Source organism: Bos javanicus, chromosome 20, assembly GCF_032452875.1.
Source record: "Bos javanicus breed banteng chromosome 20, ARS-OSU_banteng_1.0, whole genome shotgun sequence".
NCBI classification, from domain to species: domain Eukaryota; kingdom Metazoa; phylum Chordata; class Mammalia; order Artiodactyla; family Bovidae; genus Bos; species Bos javanicus.
The window spans coordinates 40,061,665-40,078,571 of record NC_083887.1 but is presented as its reverse complement, the minus strand read 5'-3'; the positions used below and the strand labels follow the sequence as shown (position 1 = coordinate 40,078,571).

The 16,907-nt window shown below is 42.1% G+C and overlaps 1 protein-coding gene across 1 annotated transcript in view; it reads right to left on the bottom strand.

Annotated features, from left to right (window-relative positions):
* Positions 1-16,907, bottom strand: part of ADAMTS12 (ADAM metallopeptidase with thrombospondin type 1 motif 12) — a 391,363-nt gene that overhangs the window by 71,902 nt on the left and 302,554 nt on the right. Inside the window, exons 17-18 of the mRNA XM_061393780.1 lie at positions 13,796-13,922; positions 2,085-2,295 (exon numbers count right to left, since the gene is read on the bottom strand). Coding sequence (XP_061249764.1) covers positions 2,085-2,295; positions 13,796-13,922 — 338 coding nt within the window. The remainder of the gene's footprint in view (positions 1-2,084; positions 2,296-13,795; positions 13,923-16,907) is intronic.

The following is a 16,907-nucleotide window of genomic DNA, read 5'->3' as shown; positions in this document are numbered from 1 at the left end:
AAGGGATTAATTTCCAAAATATACAAACAACTCATGCATCTCAATATAAAAAAAAAAAAGAAACAAACAAACCCAATCTAAAAACCTAAATAAATGTTTATCCAAAGAAGACAGAGAGATAGCCAAAAAAAACATGAAAAGATGTTCAACATCACTAATTATTAGAGAAATATGAATCAAAACCTCAATGAGGTATTACCTCACACAGGTTAGAATAGACACCATCAAAAAACCTATAAAGAATAAATGCTGGAGAAGGTGTAGAGAAAAGGGAACCCTTTTTACAGTGTTAGTGGGAATGTAAATTGGTGGATAAACACCAGTTTTAAACAAATAATAAAAAATAACAAAATAAACAGCTACTATGGAGAACAGTATAGAACTTCCTTAAAAAACTAAAAATAGAACTACCATACAACCCAGCAATTCCATTCTTAGGCATATATCCAGAGAAAACCAGAATTCAAGAGGGTGCATGCGCCCCGACTTTCACTGCAGCGCTAGTTACACTAGCTGGGACATGGAAGCAACCTAGATGTCCATCAACAGAGGAATGGATAAAGAAGAGATGGCACATATATACAATGGAATATTACTCAGCCATAAAAAAGGAATGAAATAATGCCATCTGCAGAGCTGTGGATTGACCTGGAGACTGTCCTGCAGAGTGAAGTAAATCAGAAAGAGAGAAACAGATATCATGTGGTATCACTTGTATGTGGATCTACAAAAATGATACAGATGAATTTATTTGCAAAGCAGAAACAGAGTCACAGATGTAGAAAACAAACTTATGATTACCAAGGGGGAAGTGGGGTGGGATGAATTAGGAGACTGGGATTGACATGTACACTGCCATGCATAAAATAGATAACTAATGAGGACCTACTGTATAACACAGGGAACTCTACTCAGTGCTCTGTGGGGACCTAAATGAGAAGGCAATCTAAAAAAGAGTGAATATATGTAGACATATACCTAATTCACTTTGCTGCACAGCTGAATTCTTCTTTAGATAGTACTTTATAAGCTATGAAAAGCAATAGCATTACTTATAATCAAGAATCACTTTAAACATAAAGGTCTTATCCAAATGGATCAGATTACCCCTTTATCCACCAGACTTAATTCTAATCCACTTCCTGTGGCTTTCTCCTGAATCAAATATTTTCCATTTCTCTGACAGTGAGTCTAAGATGAATTCTAAGATACTGTGGTCAATAGTAGCATTATCATGGCAACCATGTGGCTTTCCAAGGAAGCTCATAAGAAGTCAACAACCATCAATATATTCTGGCCTGTTGGTTTTACAAAGTCATTTATTTTCTAGTCATTCCTTAGGTCACTGACTGAAATACACACAGGGAAGCAGAGCAAAGCCCCTGGAGACGCCAGCACCCTTGGAGAAAGCAGAGGTCTACTTCTACTACAGACTCTGGTAGCAAAAGTCCTGACAGTTCTAGGTCCCCTGGTGACCCAAAGAAAATTAAAGCCTGGAAGTATTTCATGATCTCCTAGCCTATGGATTTCTAGTCATACTTTGCAAATCAGATCAGATTAATTGTGGGGAAATGCAACACTATTTGAATTTATGTGACTAATAGTACACGTCCCAAACCTTCATCAGGTCTGAATAGATGGATGGTTTAAGAGGCTTCTCCAAGTAGCAAGCACATTGTCTATCATTCCAGTTAGAGTGACTCTCCTTTAGTTTTAGTCTGAAACATAAGTTCCGGTAAATGTTTGGCAAGCCAGCTTTTGGGGTAGGTGGGAGAGCCTTGATTTGTTCCCAATGGTATAACAACGGACCAGCAAAAAATCCTGAAGATTTTTCAATTAGCTGTCGTGACCCTGAGTATGTAAGATCCAGGTCATTCCAGGCAGGTAGGTATCTGACCAGATGAGAGGAAGATCTTGTAAGAATGGAAAACAAGTGAGATAGGATACTGGGAGGTGGGAAATGCAGAAAACAGGCCACTGTGCACCTCATCCCCTGTCACTTTGGATTGGTTAATGAGGAGGATGGGTGAGAGGGCTGATGAAGCACGAATAACCCCGGTGTCCCTTTTAACCCCTGGGCTCACCTCACTCCAGTTGCCCACCGTCCAGTCTGATGGACATAGGATGTCTCTGTTGCAGGACACGAGGGTCTTGGGCTTCAGTAGATGCTGGCAGTCTTGAGTGGGGAGAGCCTGCTCATCTGAGCCCATGGTCTGGATGCACAGCACCGTTCGCTTCTTCTCTCCATGGGGCCCACATGTTGCAGAACATGCTTCCCACTCCCCTGCCCACCACCTGCAGACACACATGGACATGTGAGAAAAGATCAGCCCGAGTCGATACACATGCCCTTCAACCACTGGATAGAAATCCAGAACAGAAACGCTGATTACAGAGTTGGGAGGTCCCTGAAGATGTTTCAGGCCAGTAGAGGGCGCTCTGCAGACAGGGCCATGGCTAGCTGGTTCAATCACAGCTATGGAACTCCGCAGAACACTTGACATAAGTAGATGATAAGTAAGCATGTCTTTAAACGAAAAAACGACCCTCCCACCAAATCCTCTCTCTTCTCAGACAAGAAAATTGAGGTCCTGTTTTCTATTGTGAAACCTCAAGCAAGTTTAAGCCTTACTCTCCACAACTGTTGAATGGATGTAAAATATTGACTTCAGATGAGTGTCATTCATGTACTGAAATACCAATTTATGTACAGTGCATAGTACAGAGCCTGACATAATACAAGCTCAATCATTTGTAATTGTAATTATTGTTTTAACTGCTGCTATTGACTAAAAGAACCCAATTAGAATCTAAGTCTCCTGGCTCCTAACTGAATATTTTTATGTTTCAATATGATGCACTTAATTAATTTTCAATTATGTATAAGATGATCAGTCAGGGGCATTGTCATCACTCTCTCCCTCCTCCATCTCCTTCAGTCTACCTGTGAATATTCTCACTGGTCGCTTTAAAAGAAAGAAGTAGGAAAAGAAGAAATGTATTAAATAAGATAATCTCTTGTTTTTTTGTCAGCTGTTCTTGATAAGTTGAATAGTTGAAACTGTTTGCTAAATTAATATTCTGGATTCTCTAGGGAAAAAGGAAGATGTGTGATTTTCCTCTACCTGCTATCATGGTTGATTGCCTCAAGGTTCTAGGATGCGGGGCCCTGTGGTTACACTAAAGTCACTTTTGAAAGTGCCAAGGAACCCTCTTCAGAGCCGTCTCTTTTCCTCCTTCTTCATCATTGTCCAAATCTTCCTCAATATCAAATACAGAACAGGGGTCTTGACCCAGCGCACTTTGAGTCCACCATTGCTTAGATGTGTAGTATGCTTATTCATCCCTCCATGCAGGAATTAAATAGAATATTTGTTTTTCATGGGAAAACAGTACAACGTGTGAATTCCTTTATTCTTGACTTTAAGGAAATCTTCTGACCTTGAGATAGTATCAAATTTTGAAGTAGGTTAATGTACTACCACTTATGTCTACAAAATATTAGTTTATTTGAGTAGAACTTCTTTGATTCTCATACTTTTAATCTCTGGTTAAATATACTAGAAGAAAGCTTTTCCTCAATTCTATTACGTTCTTCAGTTAATAAGTAATTAAGATTACTTGGCAATGGCAACCCACTCCAGTCCTCTTGCCTGGAAAATCCCATGAACAGAAGAGCCTGGAAGGCTGCAGTCCATGACGTTGCTGAGGGTCAGACACAACTGAGTGACTTCACTTTCACTTTTCACTTTCATGCATTGGAGAAGGAAATGGCAACCCACTCCAGTGTTCTTGCCTGGAGAATCCCAGGGACAGGGGAGCCTGGTGGGCTGCCGTCTATGGGGTCGCACAGAATCAGACATGACTGAAGTGACTTAGCAGCAGCAGCATTTAGTCCCTGGTATTTAACATCTGGCCATCTTGTTTAGATAAAGAGCTAATATTGGGACCATATGATATGACACCAAGTAAATGCCCTCTGTGTTAATCTAATCACTCTGTCCTATCTCTGACATTTCTATGGGAGGCCAGACACACTATCAAATAAATCAAATGCCATTCTGGAAGGGCCTTAATGTGAGCTGACTGAAAGTCCAATTTATCTAACTACTTACTACAAGGCTTTCAGCTACGTTACTAAAAGATGATAATAGACTTTCTTGTTTCTCTTTCTGAAGCTGCCTTCACAGACTCCTGGGGACATCTTGCATATGTTTGCTCCTAGTTTAAGGTGAAATCCACCCTCTTTATTTCCCTGCAAAGGTCTTCCAGGCCCAGGACTCAGGAGCTATTGCCAAACTGTTCTCTGTTGTCCAGCTCATTCGTTTTGGTGTCTGCCATGATCCCACCTCTTTGAGGAGATTTATAAAAGAATCTTGTTTTATATTTATAGGAGATTTATAACAGAAGACTGTTTACATGCTCTGAGTGATAGCTGAGAAGCACAGTATAACATTCCAAGAACTCAGTAGGACAAAAGGCCCAGACCACACATTTATTCACCACCTCCGGCAAGGCAACCTTTCTCGTTTAATCAGCATAAAATCAATAACAATCTAATCCAACTTTTTCCATTTTTTCTATTAATTTTTTTCTTGCCAGAATGTCCATTATCTGTCACACCTAAAGTACAGGTGGATAACTGCTCATGCATTGTCTCATACTGTTGTTTTTTTTTTTTTTTAATTGTCTCTATAATTAGTCAATCTGAACATTCCAGGTACTAGGTAAAAGTCCTAAGGACCTGGCCTATATCAGTGATTCTCACTGTATCATCACTTGGGGACCTTTAAAAAAGTATCAGCTATCAGTTCAGGCCCCCTTGCTATATTGGATGGCCAGAATCTCTTGAGGTTAGGTCAAAGGCATCAGTGTTAAGAATTCTTTGATGACTTTCATATGGAGTCAGGATTAAAAACCACTGGTGTTATGATGGGCTTCCCAGGTGGCATTAGTGGTAAAGAACCTGCCTGCCAATGTGGGAGACATGGGTTTGATCCCTGGATTGGAAAGATCCCCTGGAAGAGGGCATGGCAGCCCACTCCAGTATTCTTGCCTGGAGAATTCCACAGACAGAGGAGTGTGGCACGCTACAGTCCATAGGGTTGTACAGAGTTGGGCATGACTGAAGTGACTTAGCACACATGCATGGTGTTATGACATCAGATAAATGAATTTGATTGTTTATCTTGCAATTTTTTCTATAAAGAATGGACTCTGTAGATTTAGTATGCTATTAGGACAAAGATTAGTACAAAGACAGTAGTTATAAAAATTGATATTTTAAAGGAAATTTCTATGCTAAGCAAGAGTTTTAAAAAAATTCAGATTAAGACTTATAGTTTTCTGAGTAATGAAGATTAGAAAGAGTTTAATTTTGTATTTTACTGGCTTATTGGTAGTCAGAACTTCCTGAGCAAGCGCTGGTATGGGTGTAGGTGGAAGACACAGATTCTTCTGTTTGAAGGATGTCCAAAGTACAGTAAGCTTTTCCGAGGTAACTATAAGCTCTTTGAGGGTCTTGAAACACACACACACACATTTCTATATATTACATAATTCATACTAAAATTACAGTATGCTTCACTGATCTTTGTAACAGAGTAGCCACATTCTCACTGTATCCTATTCATCCCCTGATTTTCTCTGGTTTTCTTGTTATTCCCCACTCGCACCATGCTCATTTCTCTCCCCACTCTCATGGACTTTCCCAGTCTTAATGACCCCTTTCTTGTCATTTATGCCTTTGAACTGTGGTGCTGGAGAAGACTCTTGAGAGTCCCTTGGACAGCAAGGAGATCAAGCCAGTCAATCTTAAAGGAAATCAACCCTGAATATTCACTGGAAGGACTGATGCTGAAACTGAAGCTCCAAGACTTTGGCCCATCCGATGTGAAGAGCTGACTCATTGGAAAAGGCCATGAAGCTGGGAAAGATTGAAGGCAGGAGGAGAAGGGGACAACAGAGGATGAGATGGTTGGATGGCATCACTGACTCGATGGACATGAGTTTGAGCAAACTCTGGGAGTTGGTGATGGACAGGGAAGCCTGGCGTGCTGCAGTCCATGGGGGTCACTCAGAGTTGGACATGACTGAGTCACTGAACAATAACAGATTGGTGTTTCTCACCCAATGGAGATTCCCACAGCCACCTCCCCAGGGGACATTTGGGAATGTTTGAAGGCATTTTTGGTTGTCACAAATGAGAGGGGAGGTGTACTCTTGGCATCTAGTGGATAGCGAACAAGGGTGCTGAGAAATATTCTACAAGACACAGGACAGCCCCCACAGCAAAGAATCATCCAGCCCCAAAGGGCTCTAGTTCTCAGGCTGAGAAACCTGGATTTAAATCATGAAGCATTCTTTTTGCACGAAAACCTACATACAGCTGCCAGGCTGGAAAGACCTGTTATAGGAGTTTATGGAGCATTTAAATATACAGAGCACCATCACAACTGGAGCCTGGCAGAAGTTTGCTTTCCTGTAAACCAAAGTTCAGAGAGAAGTCATAGAGAGAAGAGACTCAAATGACCTCTTTCTGGAGTCAGATACACTTTCAATTCCAAAGAATTTCTTTCTTGACAGGCTACTCCATCCTGGAGTGTGCCATGCAAACTTTCATTCTGGAAGCCATTGATGATATAACACAGATTTCTTACATTAAGATTAACAGAAGCTTTTAATTAAATCTTTTTAAAAAATCTATCTTAAGTATCCATTTGGGAAAGAACACAGAAGGTCCAAATTGGGTATAGAAACAAATTATTACTGAAGGACAATAATCCAGAAATAAAAAGATTAAATCTTGCATATGAAACCATTTTATGAGCGGAAATGACAGCCCTGAACAATGGTATGAAGTTTTCAGACAGCATGAAAATTAGGTGACAGGGGAAGATGTTACAACTTGAAATTCATATCTAAGGAAACTACTGGACTAGTCTTCCAAAGACAAATAATATTAAGATAGCCATCGACATTTATTAGTCTTTAAAAAAACAAGTTAACTTAATTTCCTTTCTTTAATCCCCTTGTGAGTTTGCAGGCATGATTTAGCTTTGAAGTTAGTTTCTGCTTGTTAATAACTTTTTCATTGTGTTTTAATGTGTGAGAAATATTTTAAACTTGGATTTCTGATTTCAGCACCGAAACGTGCTCATCCTGAGATCCTGGGCAGCAGCACAGTGTATTAGCACCAGCACAGAACACTCAGTAGCTTCATCCAGGTTCAAATCTAGACTCTACCACTTCAGCTAAGTGATTTGGGAAGAATCTGAGGACTTTAGTGTCCTCATCTGTGCAAAGGCATAAAAGTATCTACCAATCAGAGTTGCTAACATGAATAAATCACTTGGCAACATGGAAAAGGCTTGAAGTAGAGTGGGTTCTCAATTCAGAAATCATACTCCTTGGTATTTATCTAAAGGATCTGAAAACTTTTTGTTCACACAAAACCCCACATAGGGATGTTTACAGTAGCTTTATTCATAATTCCCAAATTTGGATGCAGCCAAGATGTCCTTCAGAAGGTGAACTGATAAACTGTGGTCCATCCAGATAATGGAATAATATTCACACAGAAAAGAAATGAGCTATCAAGCCATGAAAAGACATGGAGAAACCTTAAATGTGTATTATTAAGTGAAAGAAGGCAATCTGAAAAGGTTATATACTGTATGATTCCCACTATCTGAAATTCTGGAAAAGACAAAACTATAAAGGTGGTAAAAAGGCCAGTGGTTGCCAAAGGAAAGGATTTTTAGATAGTGAAAATACTCTGCATGGTAACATAACAATGGATAATATCATTATATATTTGCCAAAACCCATGGAATGTATGTACATCACCAAGAGTGAGAACCCTATGCTAAACTACGGACTTTGGGAAATTATGATATGTCAGTGTAGGTTTATCAATAAATAAGTAAATAAAATATAAGAGAAAAGTAAAACAGTAGGTTCTGAAAATTGTTAGTAACCTCTACCTTATTACCATCTGGGAATAATATCTTCCCTCTACCTCCTGACTTTATCATGAATCTTTTGGGAAGCTGAAACACAATAATAAATAAGAAGAACTTCTATAAATTATCCATTATGTTGGAATATTTCATGAAATTCTATTTAACTTATCATATGCTACTTTAGTGGAGTAGGAAACAGCAACCCATTCCAGTATTCCTTTTTAAAAAATTTTATTTACTAACTTAATTTATTTTAATTGGAGGATAATTACTTTACAATATTGTGATGGTTTTTGCTTGCCTGGATAATTTCATGGACAGAGGAGCCTGGCAGGCTACAGTCCATGGCGTTGCAAAGAGCTGGACATGACTGAGCACACAACACATGCTACTTTAGAATGCATTTTCAGAAATTGTACCTGTTATGTGCTGTATCTACTTAACATCTTCAGGAGTCAAAATCTCTGACCTTAGAGAGTCTAACCTATTTCAACAAAATGAACTGCATAATAGAAGCACTACAGGTGAATTTGCTAGTTGTTACTTTTGAGAAAGACTTTAGTCCTGAGGCATTAAATAAACCAATACAGATACAGCAAAAGGAATATGAAAAAATATATATATATATAATATGAAGACAAATAAAGGTTAAAAAAGAACTTTCAATAAAGTTAGCTGGTTTTAAGTCATTTCAGTCATGTCCGACTCTGTGCAACCCCACAGATGGCAGCCCATTGGGCTCCCCTGTCCCTGGGATTCTCCAGGCAAGAAAACTGGTGTGGGTTGCCATTTCCCTTCTCCAGTGCATGTATGCATGCTAAGTCGCTTCAGTCGTGTCCGACTCTGTGCGACCTTATGGACAGCAGCCGACCAGGCTCCTCTGTCTATGGGATTCTCTAGGCAAGAACACTGGAGTGGGTTGCCATTTCCTTCTCCTATAAAGTTAGCTATCTGAGGTCAAGAGATCAGTTATGAGTGTTCTTTGGAAGGAATGATGCTAAAGCTGAAACTCCAGTACTTTGGCCACCTCATACAAAGAGTTGACTCATTGGAAAAGACTCTGATGCTGGGAGGGATTGGGGGCAAGAGGAGAAGGGGACGACAGAGGATGAGATGGCTGGATGGCATCACTGACTCGATGGACCTGAGTTTGAGTGAACTCCAGGAGTTGGTGATGGACAGGGAGGCCTGGTGTGCTGCAATTCATGGGGTTGCAAAGAGTTGGACACAACTGAGCAACTGAACTGAACTGAACCCATCCCAGTACAGGTATCATAAATTTTAAACATAAATGTATGTATGCATCTAAGTATGTGTGTGTGACCTTGGGTATAAAAACAAAACCAAAAGCAGACATTCTACTTTCAAGTTAAAAAAATGCTACTGGGATCTTTAATATCCCTCTCCAAAGGCTGTGCTTTAGCTTGAGGTCTGAACTGGGTAAATTCAGGCTTGATCTGCTACTTTTAGGATCTTTAAGGACCACAAGCTGGAGCCCAGGCATTAATCATGTACAGAAATTCAAGAAACTCAGACCTTAGGAAATGCATATCAGAGGGAAATCAAAACAAAAAAAATGCTACTAAATGATAAAAATTTAAAAAGAGTTGTCAAATTGCATATGTTTTGTTCTTCTTTAAGTATGATCTTCAAATTGTTTGGAGGGAATTGGAGGAAATTATGTTTCCAACACAACAGCAGAAATTGGGCATAAGATGTATTGTTTTCCTCCCTTGAAGTGCAATGATGTACAGTGGCAGAAGCGGCAGCTACAAAAATTATCATCAGCTCCCCAAGAAAACCTGAGCACTGGATGTCACATTTGTACTGAGTGGGACAGCACAGTGACTGCCCGGTAGCCTATTACCTATTTGTGGCCATCAACACTTCCATTCTAGATGGTGATACCAGAGGTTCATTACTGATTTTGTAACAGGAAGCTGTGGAATCAGTCCATGTAAAAATTTTGTGGAGCTTTCCAGGTGGCGCTAGTGGTAAAAAGAATCTGCCTGCCAGTGCAGGAGACTAGACGTAAGAGATTTGGGTTTGATTTCTGGGTCAGGAAGATCCCCTAGAGGAGGGCATGGCAACCCACTCCAGTATTTTTTGCCTGGAGAAGCCCATGGACAGAGGAGCCTGGTGGACTGCAGTCCACAGGGTTGCAAAGAGTCAGACATGACTGAAGCTACTTAGCATGCACATCATTTACCTTGTTCTAACAACGCTGCTCTTAGAAATGCAAGCTAAAGCGATGTCAGTTAACCACAGAGCTCCAAAGAGGACAGGGGCCGTGGACAGTGATCAGGTCCCTGGGTCCCAGCCCTGACAACAGCTCTGTCTTGCTGGTGTACGTGTCTCATATAGCTCTCCTGGCTGTAAGCTTCCTTAGGAAGTGACGTATTTGTGCTATTCCAAAACATCCTGAGAAAGCTCGAGTCACTTACTTTCCAAGCTTTGGTGCTTCTGTGACTTGGTGAAGAGATTGCCCCTCCTCTCCCTGCTTTTACGTTGTGTGTGCACGTGTGTGCTCAGTTGTGCCTCACTCTTTGTGACCCATAGACTGCAGCAGGCCAGGCTCCTCCAACCACGGAATTCTCCAGCCAGGAATACTGGGATGGACTGTCATGCCCTCCTCCAGGGGATCTTCCCGACTGGGGATCGAATCTGCATCTCCTGCATTGTCAGGCTGATTCTTTACCACTGAGCAACCCGGGAAGCTCCCGCTTTACATTATGCTGGCATTAATTAGTACACTGCTTGTGTTACTTTCCTAGGGCTGCTGTAAAACAAGTCATCACAAACTTGGTGGCAAAAACAAAAGAAATCTAGTTTCTTATATCTCTGGAGGCCAGATAGACAAGTCAGCATTACTGGGATGAAGTGAAGGTGTTGGGAGGGCTGCACTCTTTGGAGGCTCTAGGGAAGATCCATTCCTTCCATCTTCAAGTCTGTGGTGGCTGCCAGCACTCCCTGGCTTGTGGCCTGTCACTCCAGTGTCTTCAAATCTTTCTGTCCCACCTTCATATTGTTTCTCCTCTGTGTGTGTGTGTGTGTGTGTGTGTGTGTGTGTGTGTGTGTGGTGTGTGAAGTTTCCCTCTGCTTCTATAAGGATACTATGATGGAATTTAGGGTCCAAATCAATAATTCAGCACAACTTGCCCATTTCAAGACCCTTCAACTTAATTACCTCTTTAAAGGCCCTTTCTCCAAATAAGGTAACACTTGCAGGTTCCAGGGACCAGGAAGTGGATATTGTGGAGGCTAGTTTATAGCTACTACATGACTCCCTTTAGGGCCAACTTCCAGTCCCCAGAGCTCAGCCTGTATCATTTGGAATTCCTCTGTCAAGGCTCCGCCTCTGTGTCTACCAGGCTCCAGCCTCAGCTCATGTCCCATCCATTAGCCTCTGGACTCTGGCCCCAGTATCCATCTCCTTCTAGCACTGGTGGTATCTTATAGGATGACTTTCAACTAGAAAGTTCTGGTAGTTAGAGTGCAGAGATAGATAAAGATAACCACCTTTATGGGAACTGAATTCTGAAAATAGTGAGGCCAAGACTTTAGCTACAGGTGAATATGAAAAATGTCAGATATGGACTGATAACTCTTCTCAAACAGAGAGTGGCTACCAAATCCACTGTCTTCTCTGACTATGCCACTTTTATGGACACAGCTAATATCCCCATCTCTCTCTTGGTCTCATCAGGTGAGCACCTGCATCAGCATCTTTTGATGCCCACCAACCTAGCACAGAGCTTGCTTTGCCTTAGACACAAATCAAGTGAGGGGAGAGGTGCATGCCTGTCTTTGAGGGGTCTGCTGTATGTCGACCCACTGCAGCCTTACAGCTAGTCAGCCTTGAGTTTTAGGAGCTCTGCCTGGAACCAGGTACCAGAGACATAGATTTTATTATATCACAAAATCACAGTGCTCAGTACATGTAACTGTAACATGGTTATCATTGCCATCGTACCTCTCGTGGGAAATAATGGATGTTTAACAAAGACTTGCTGGTAATATTAAGGAAGGCCCAGGTAGACCAAAATAATAAAAATGTCCCTGAACCCTAGGGCCAAAGTTAGATTCAGGAACTAAACAGCTGTGGTTTTAAGAAGGTAGCCACTCACCAGAAAGGGTGGCATTGAAAAGTGAGGCAAGCATCCCAGGGTGTGTGTGGTGGTTGGCAGCTGGTGAGGGCAAAAGGAAGTGCCTGGTGAGAGTCATTGACTTTGATGGAGATAAATACGATGGAAGCGCGTAAACTCCACAAAGGGACAGGCTATTGATGAGATAAGGCAAGCGATAAGAAAGATTCCTCTTTCCAGGCTCATTCTTCCCTGAGAAGGATCTATAGAAACTGCAATGATTACATACGAAACCTAGTGGGGCCTGATCCTCCCCTCAAGTCCCTAGCTCTTCCCAGTGAAAGAGTTATGGGAGGGACTTCCCTGGTGGTCCAGTGGTTAAGACTTCACCTTCCAGTGCAGAGGGTGTGGGTTCGAACCCTGCTTGTGGAACTAAGATCCCACATGCCTTGTGGCCAAAAACCCAAAACCTAACAAAGGCAACATTGTAACAAACTCAATAAAGACATCAGGGTAGAGCCACAGCCAGGGGAGGGGACAGTAGTACCTCTGTCCTCTCTTGATGGAGATGGGGTCCAGCTCTGAACCTCACAGCCCACCTTCCACCCAGAAAGAAACTCCAGAACTGGACAGAGAATCAACCTGACTCTGAGATGAGAACACCCTGGCCTCTGGGACCTCCCTGCCTGAGACCAGAAGAAACTGACACTGTCTGCCTTGGCTGAGCTGTCTAGATGCTTCTTTTTGACCTAGTTATTTGACATTTATCCCATTCTTTCAGCTCGTCTTTAGAATTCTGCCTGTCACTTGGTAGATTTATTATGCCAACCAGTCCCCTCCTGTTAAACTAAACTCTTCTTAATGTGTCTTCTTGGGACTGGAATGAATGCCTGACGGGATCTGCAAATGAAATACATCTCTGTTTATGGACACGAGGGAATGAAAACACTCCCCACAACTAATTCTTTCTTTCCTTCCCTGCCTTCTTTTTTCTTTTTCGTCTTCTCCCTACCCCTCTTTCTCTCTCTAACAAACACCCCTCATAATAACATCCAAGCTGCCTTCTAGAAACTTGAATCTATATGATTCGGAGCAGATGAATACCTCTATTAACAGCAGTTCTCAACCAAGGGTGATTTTGCCCCCACAAGACATTTGGCAAAGTTTGGAGACATTTATGGTTGTCACAACCTGGACGGGGAAGATGAAATGCTACAAACTTCTAAATGGACACAAGGCCAGGGATGCTGCTAAACATGTGACAGCCCCCAACAACAAAGAATTATCCAGCCCCAAATGTCAACAGTGCTGAGGTTGAACAAGCCTGGTCTGTAAGTCCACTTTTCAAGGCAGTGCTCCAAAAGTGTAAGCGTGTTCTCTAAAGGCTACTATTGCACTGGTGGGTAAAATGCTCTTGGAAAAGCCTAACCAATTAGCTAAAGAATTTTGGGATGATCTACACATCATTCTGTTCAACAGTGCTTTGGGACTTAAGTCTTACCAAGTAATTAAACATAGATCATACGAGCTTTGTAAGAAATACTGTTCTCTGGGGAGAAAACGTTCCCCACTCACACCTTGTCACAGGTTCTAACAGCATAGCCACAGAAACCTGTGACAGCTTGCCTGTATTTATTCTAATAATGAAGCCACCCAGCCCTCCCCCATCACTGAGCCCTTGATTACTATGAAATCAGACACCATGGTAGGCAGACACACGGAGCTCGAGCTGTTACCAACAGTTACCTGGGTGGACAATCCTGTTCATGACACTTCTTCTGTCTCCCATTGGGTTGTGTTTCTGGATCACAGAATGTAGCTTTCACTATCCCACGGCCCTTCTTCACGCAATGGGCAGTCTGGCGGCGGATACCTGGGGGTTTAACAGAAAGGTTCACATGTATTAAACCCGAGCCCACATTCTTAGTGTCAGATGAGGCCCCTGATCATGCCTATAACTGATGAGAAAGTTGTCCATAAAGTATTTGGTCTTTATTTTTATTTTCTTAAAGATTTTTTTTTTTTTGATGTGGACCATTTTTTTAAAGTCTTTATTGAATTTGTTACATTACTACTTCTGTTCTATGGTTTGGCCTTTTAGCCATGAAGCATGTGGAATCTTAGTTCTCCGACCAGGGATCAAATCCACATCTCCCGCATTGGAAGGTGAAGTCTCAACCAGTGGACTACCAGGGAAGTCCAGAGTATTTGGTTTTTAAAGTAGGAATGGAGACCTCTTTAAATCTGCTCATGCTGCTGAACGCAATGGGTGAAAAATATCTTCCTAAGTAAGGACCAAAGATAATATAGGCCAATTAATATGTAATCTAGTATACAGATTCCACTCTAGCTGTGGAGACAAGACTCCACATACATATGCCAAATAAAACACAAAGTGAGATTTAAATACTGAAAACAGATGCCACCACCAGGTGTTGCAACACAATCCGACTTATTTAGTTTAATAAAAGAGAGGAATGGGAGCTTTATATTAGTTGGGGCTTGTAAACTCTGAAAGACAGAAATAAAATTCAAAATAATGTTGTGAAGTTGAGAGGTTATGTTTTTTAAAGTAGAGGGTTCTGACAGCAGGGATCGAAAATACTGTTGCCTTTGACACCAGGTTAGTAAGTAAGAAAGAGAAGCACATAGAAATGGTCGGTCTACAGGTGAACACAGCCCACGTGGGGGCTGGATTTGACTTTGGATATAGAATGATAGTTGGGTTCAATCCCTGGGTCAGGAAGATCCCCTGGAGAAGGGAATCGCTACCCACTGCAGTATTCTTCCCTGGAGAATTCCTTGGACAGAGGAGCCTGGCGAGTTACCGTCCCTGAGAGCACAAAGAGTTGCACATGAATGAGTGACTCCTTTCCCAATTTGGAAGCAGTCTTGTTCCAAATATGGACTGGTTCCAAATTGGGAAAGGAGTATGTCAAGGCTGTATATTGTCACCTTGCTTATTTAATTTATATGCAGAGTACATCATACAAGATGCTGGGCCGGATGAAGCACAAGCTGGAATCAAGATTGCTGGGAGAAATATCAATAACCTCAGATATGCAGATGACACCACCCTTATGGCAGAAAGTGAAGAGCAACTGAAGAGCCTCTTGAGGAAAGTGAAAGAAGAGAGTGAAAAAGCTGGCTTAAAACTCAACACTCAAAAAGCAAAAGATCATGGCATCTGGTTCTACCACTTCATGGTAAATAGATGAGGAAACAATGGAAACAGTGAAAGACTTTATATTTTGGGCTCCAAAAGTTCCGGGAGTTGGTGATGGACAGGGAAGCCTGGCCTGCTGCAGTTCATGGGGTCACAAAGAGTCAGACGTGACTAAGAGACTGAACTGAACTGAGCGACTAACACTAACTAACTGAGTAGTAATTAATCCAGGTAGTGCTTGCCTTGCCCAGGGCACTGTTCAGACTTGTATGAAGACGCTTACTCCTTGGAAGGAATGTTATGACCAACCTAGATAGCATATTCAAAAGCAGAGACATTACTTTGCCAACAAAGGTTCGTCTAGTCAAGGCTATGGTTTTTCCTGTGGTCATGTATGGATGTGAGAGTTGGACTGTGAAGAAGGCTGAGTGCCGAAGAATTGATGCTTTTGAACTGTGGTGTTGGAGAAGATTCTTGAGAGTCTCTTGGACTGCAAGGAGATCTAACCAGTCCATTCTGAAGGAGATCAGCCCTGGGATTTCTTTGGAAGGAATGATGCTAAAGCTGAAACTCCAGTACTTTGGCCACCTCATGCGAAGAGTTGACTCATTGGAAAAGACTCTGATGCTGGGAGGGATTGGGGGGCAAGAGGAGAAGGGGACGACAGAGGATGAGATGGCTGGATGGCATCACTGACTCGATGGACGTGAGTCTGAGTGAACTCCGGGAGTTGGTGATGGACAGGAAGGCCTGGTGTGCTGCGATTCATGGGGTCGCAAAGAGTCAGACACAACTGAGCGACTGATCTGATCTGATCTGATGTGTTTATGTGTGTGTGTGACTACCTATGTATGTCCCAGACAAATATATACACATATATAAATGTAAGTGTGTGTATGTATAACATAGCACCTATTATCTACTATGATGTATAATAAATAAAACCTCACAACCCAATGAGGTCAACACTATTACTATTGCTACCTAACATATGAGAAAACAGGGCACAGTGAAGTCATACAGGTTAAGAAGGGAAAAGAAAGGACCACTGGCTTTACTAGCTAGGACATCATTGGCAAGAGAATGTGGAGGAGTAGCCAGACATCACGGATTGAGAGGTGAAGGGCAGGTAGGAAGAGTGTCATCATCTGTTCTGAAAGAGCCAATGATTCCATGCAAAATAGGAAAGGCTGGGTGGGAAGACTGAAGATGGAGGCCCCAGACAAGAGAGCAATTGACCAGCACAGAGACGGGCACCCTGAGCTCTCAGGGCATCTGGGCCTTGAGTGGGCTCACTGGTGAAGCCCAGAATTTGAAGGGCCACATGTGCACCAATAAGCTAGTCACTTCCTTGCTTTAGTGCCAATGACATGAAGGGATTGCCCATATCCACAATGCTGGCAGGACCCAAAATGGGGAGCTCCCCTACCACACACTGCATCACATGCCCTTACATGGACTCATGCCAATATCTGGGGCTAGCTTGCATATTCAGATGCCAAAGATTGTATCTCAGATGAGACGGTTGGATGGCATCACTGACTCAGTGGACATGAGTTTGAGCAAACTTCAGGAGACAGTGAAGGGCAGGAAGCCTGGTGTGCTGCAATCCATGGGGTCACAAAGAGTCAGATATGATTGAGCAACTGAACAACAACAAATTCAAAAATGTCAGAGGGAAATGCAAAACAG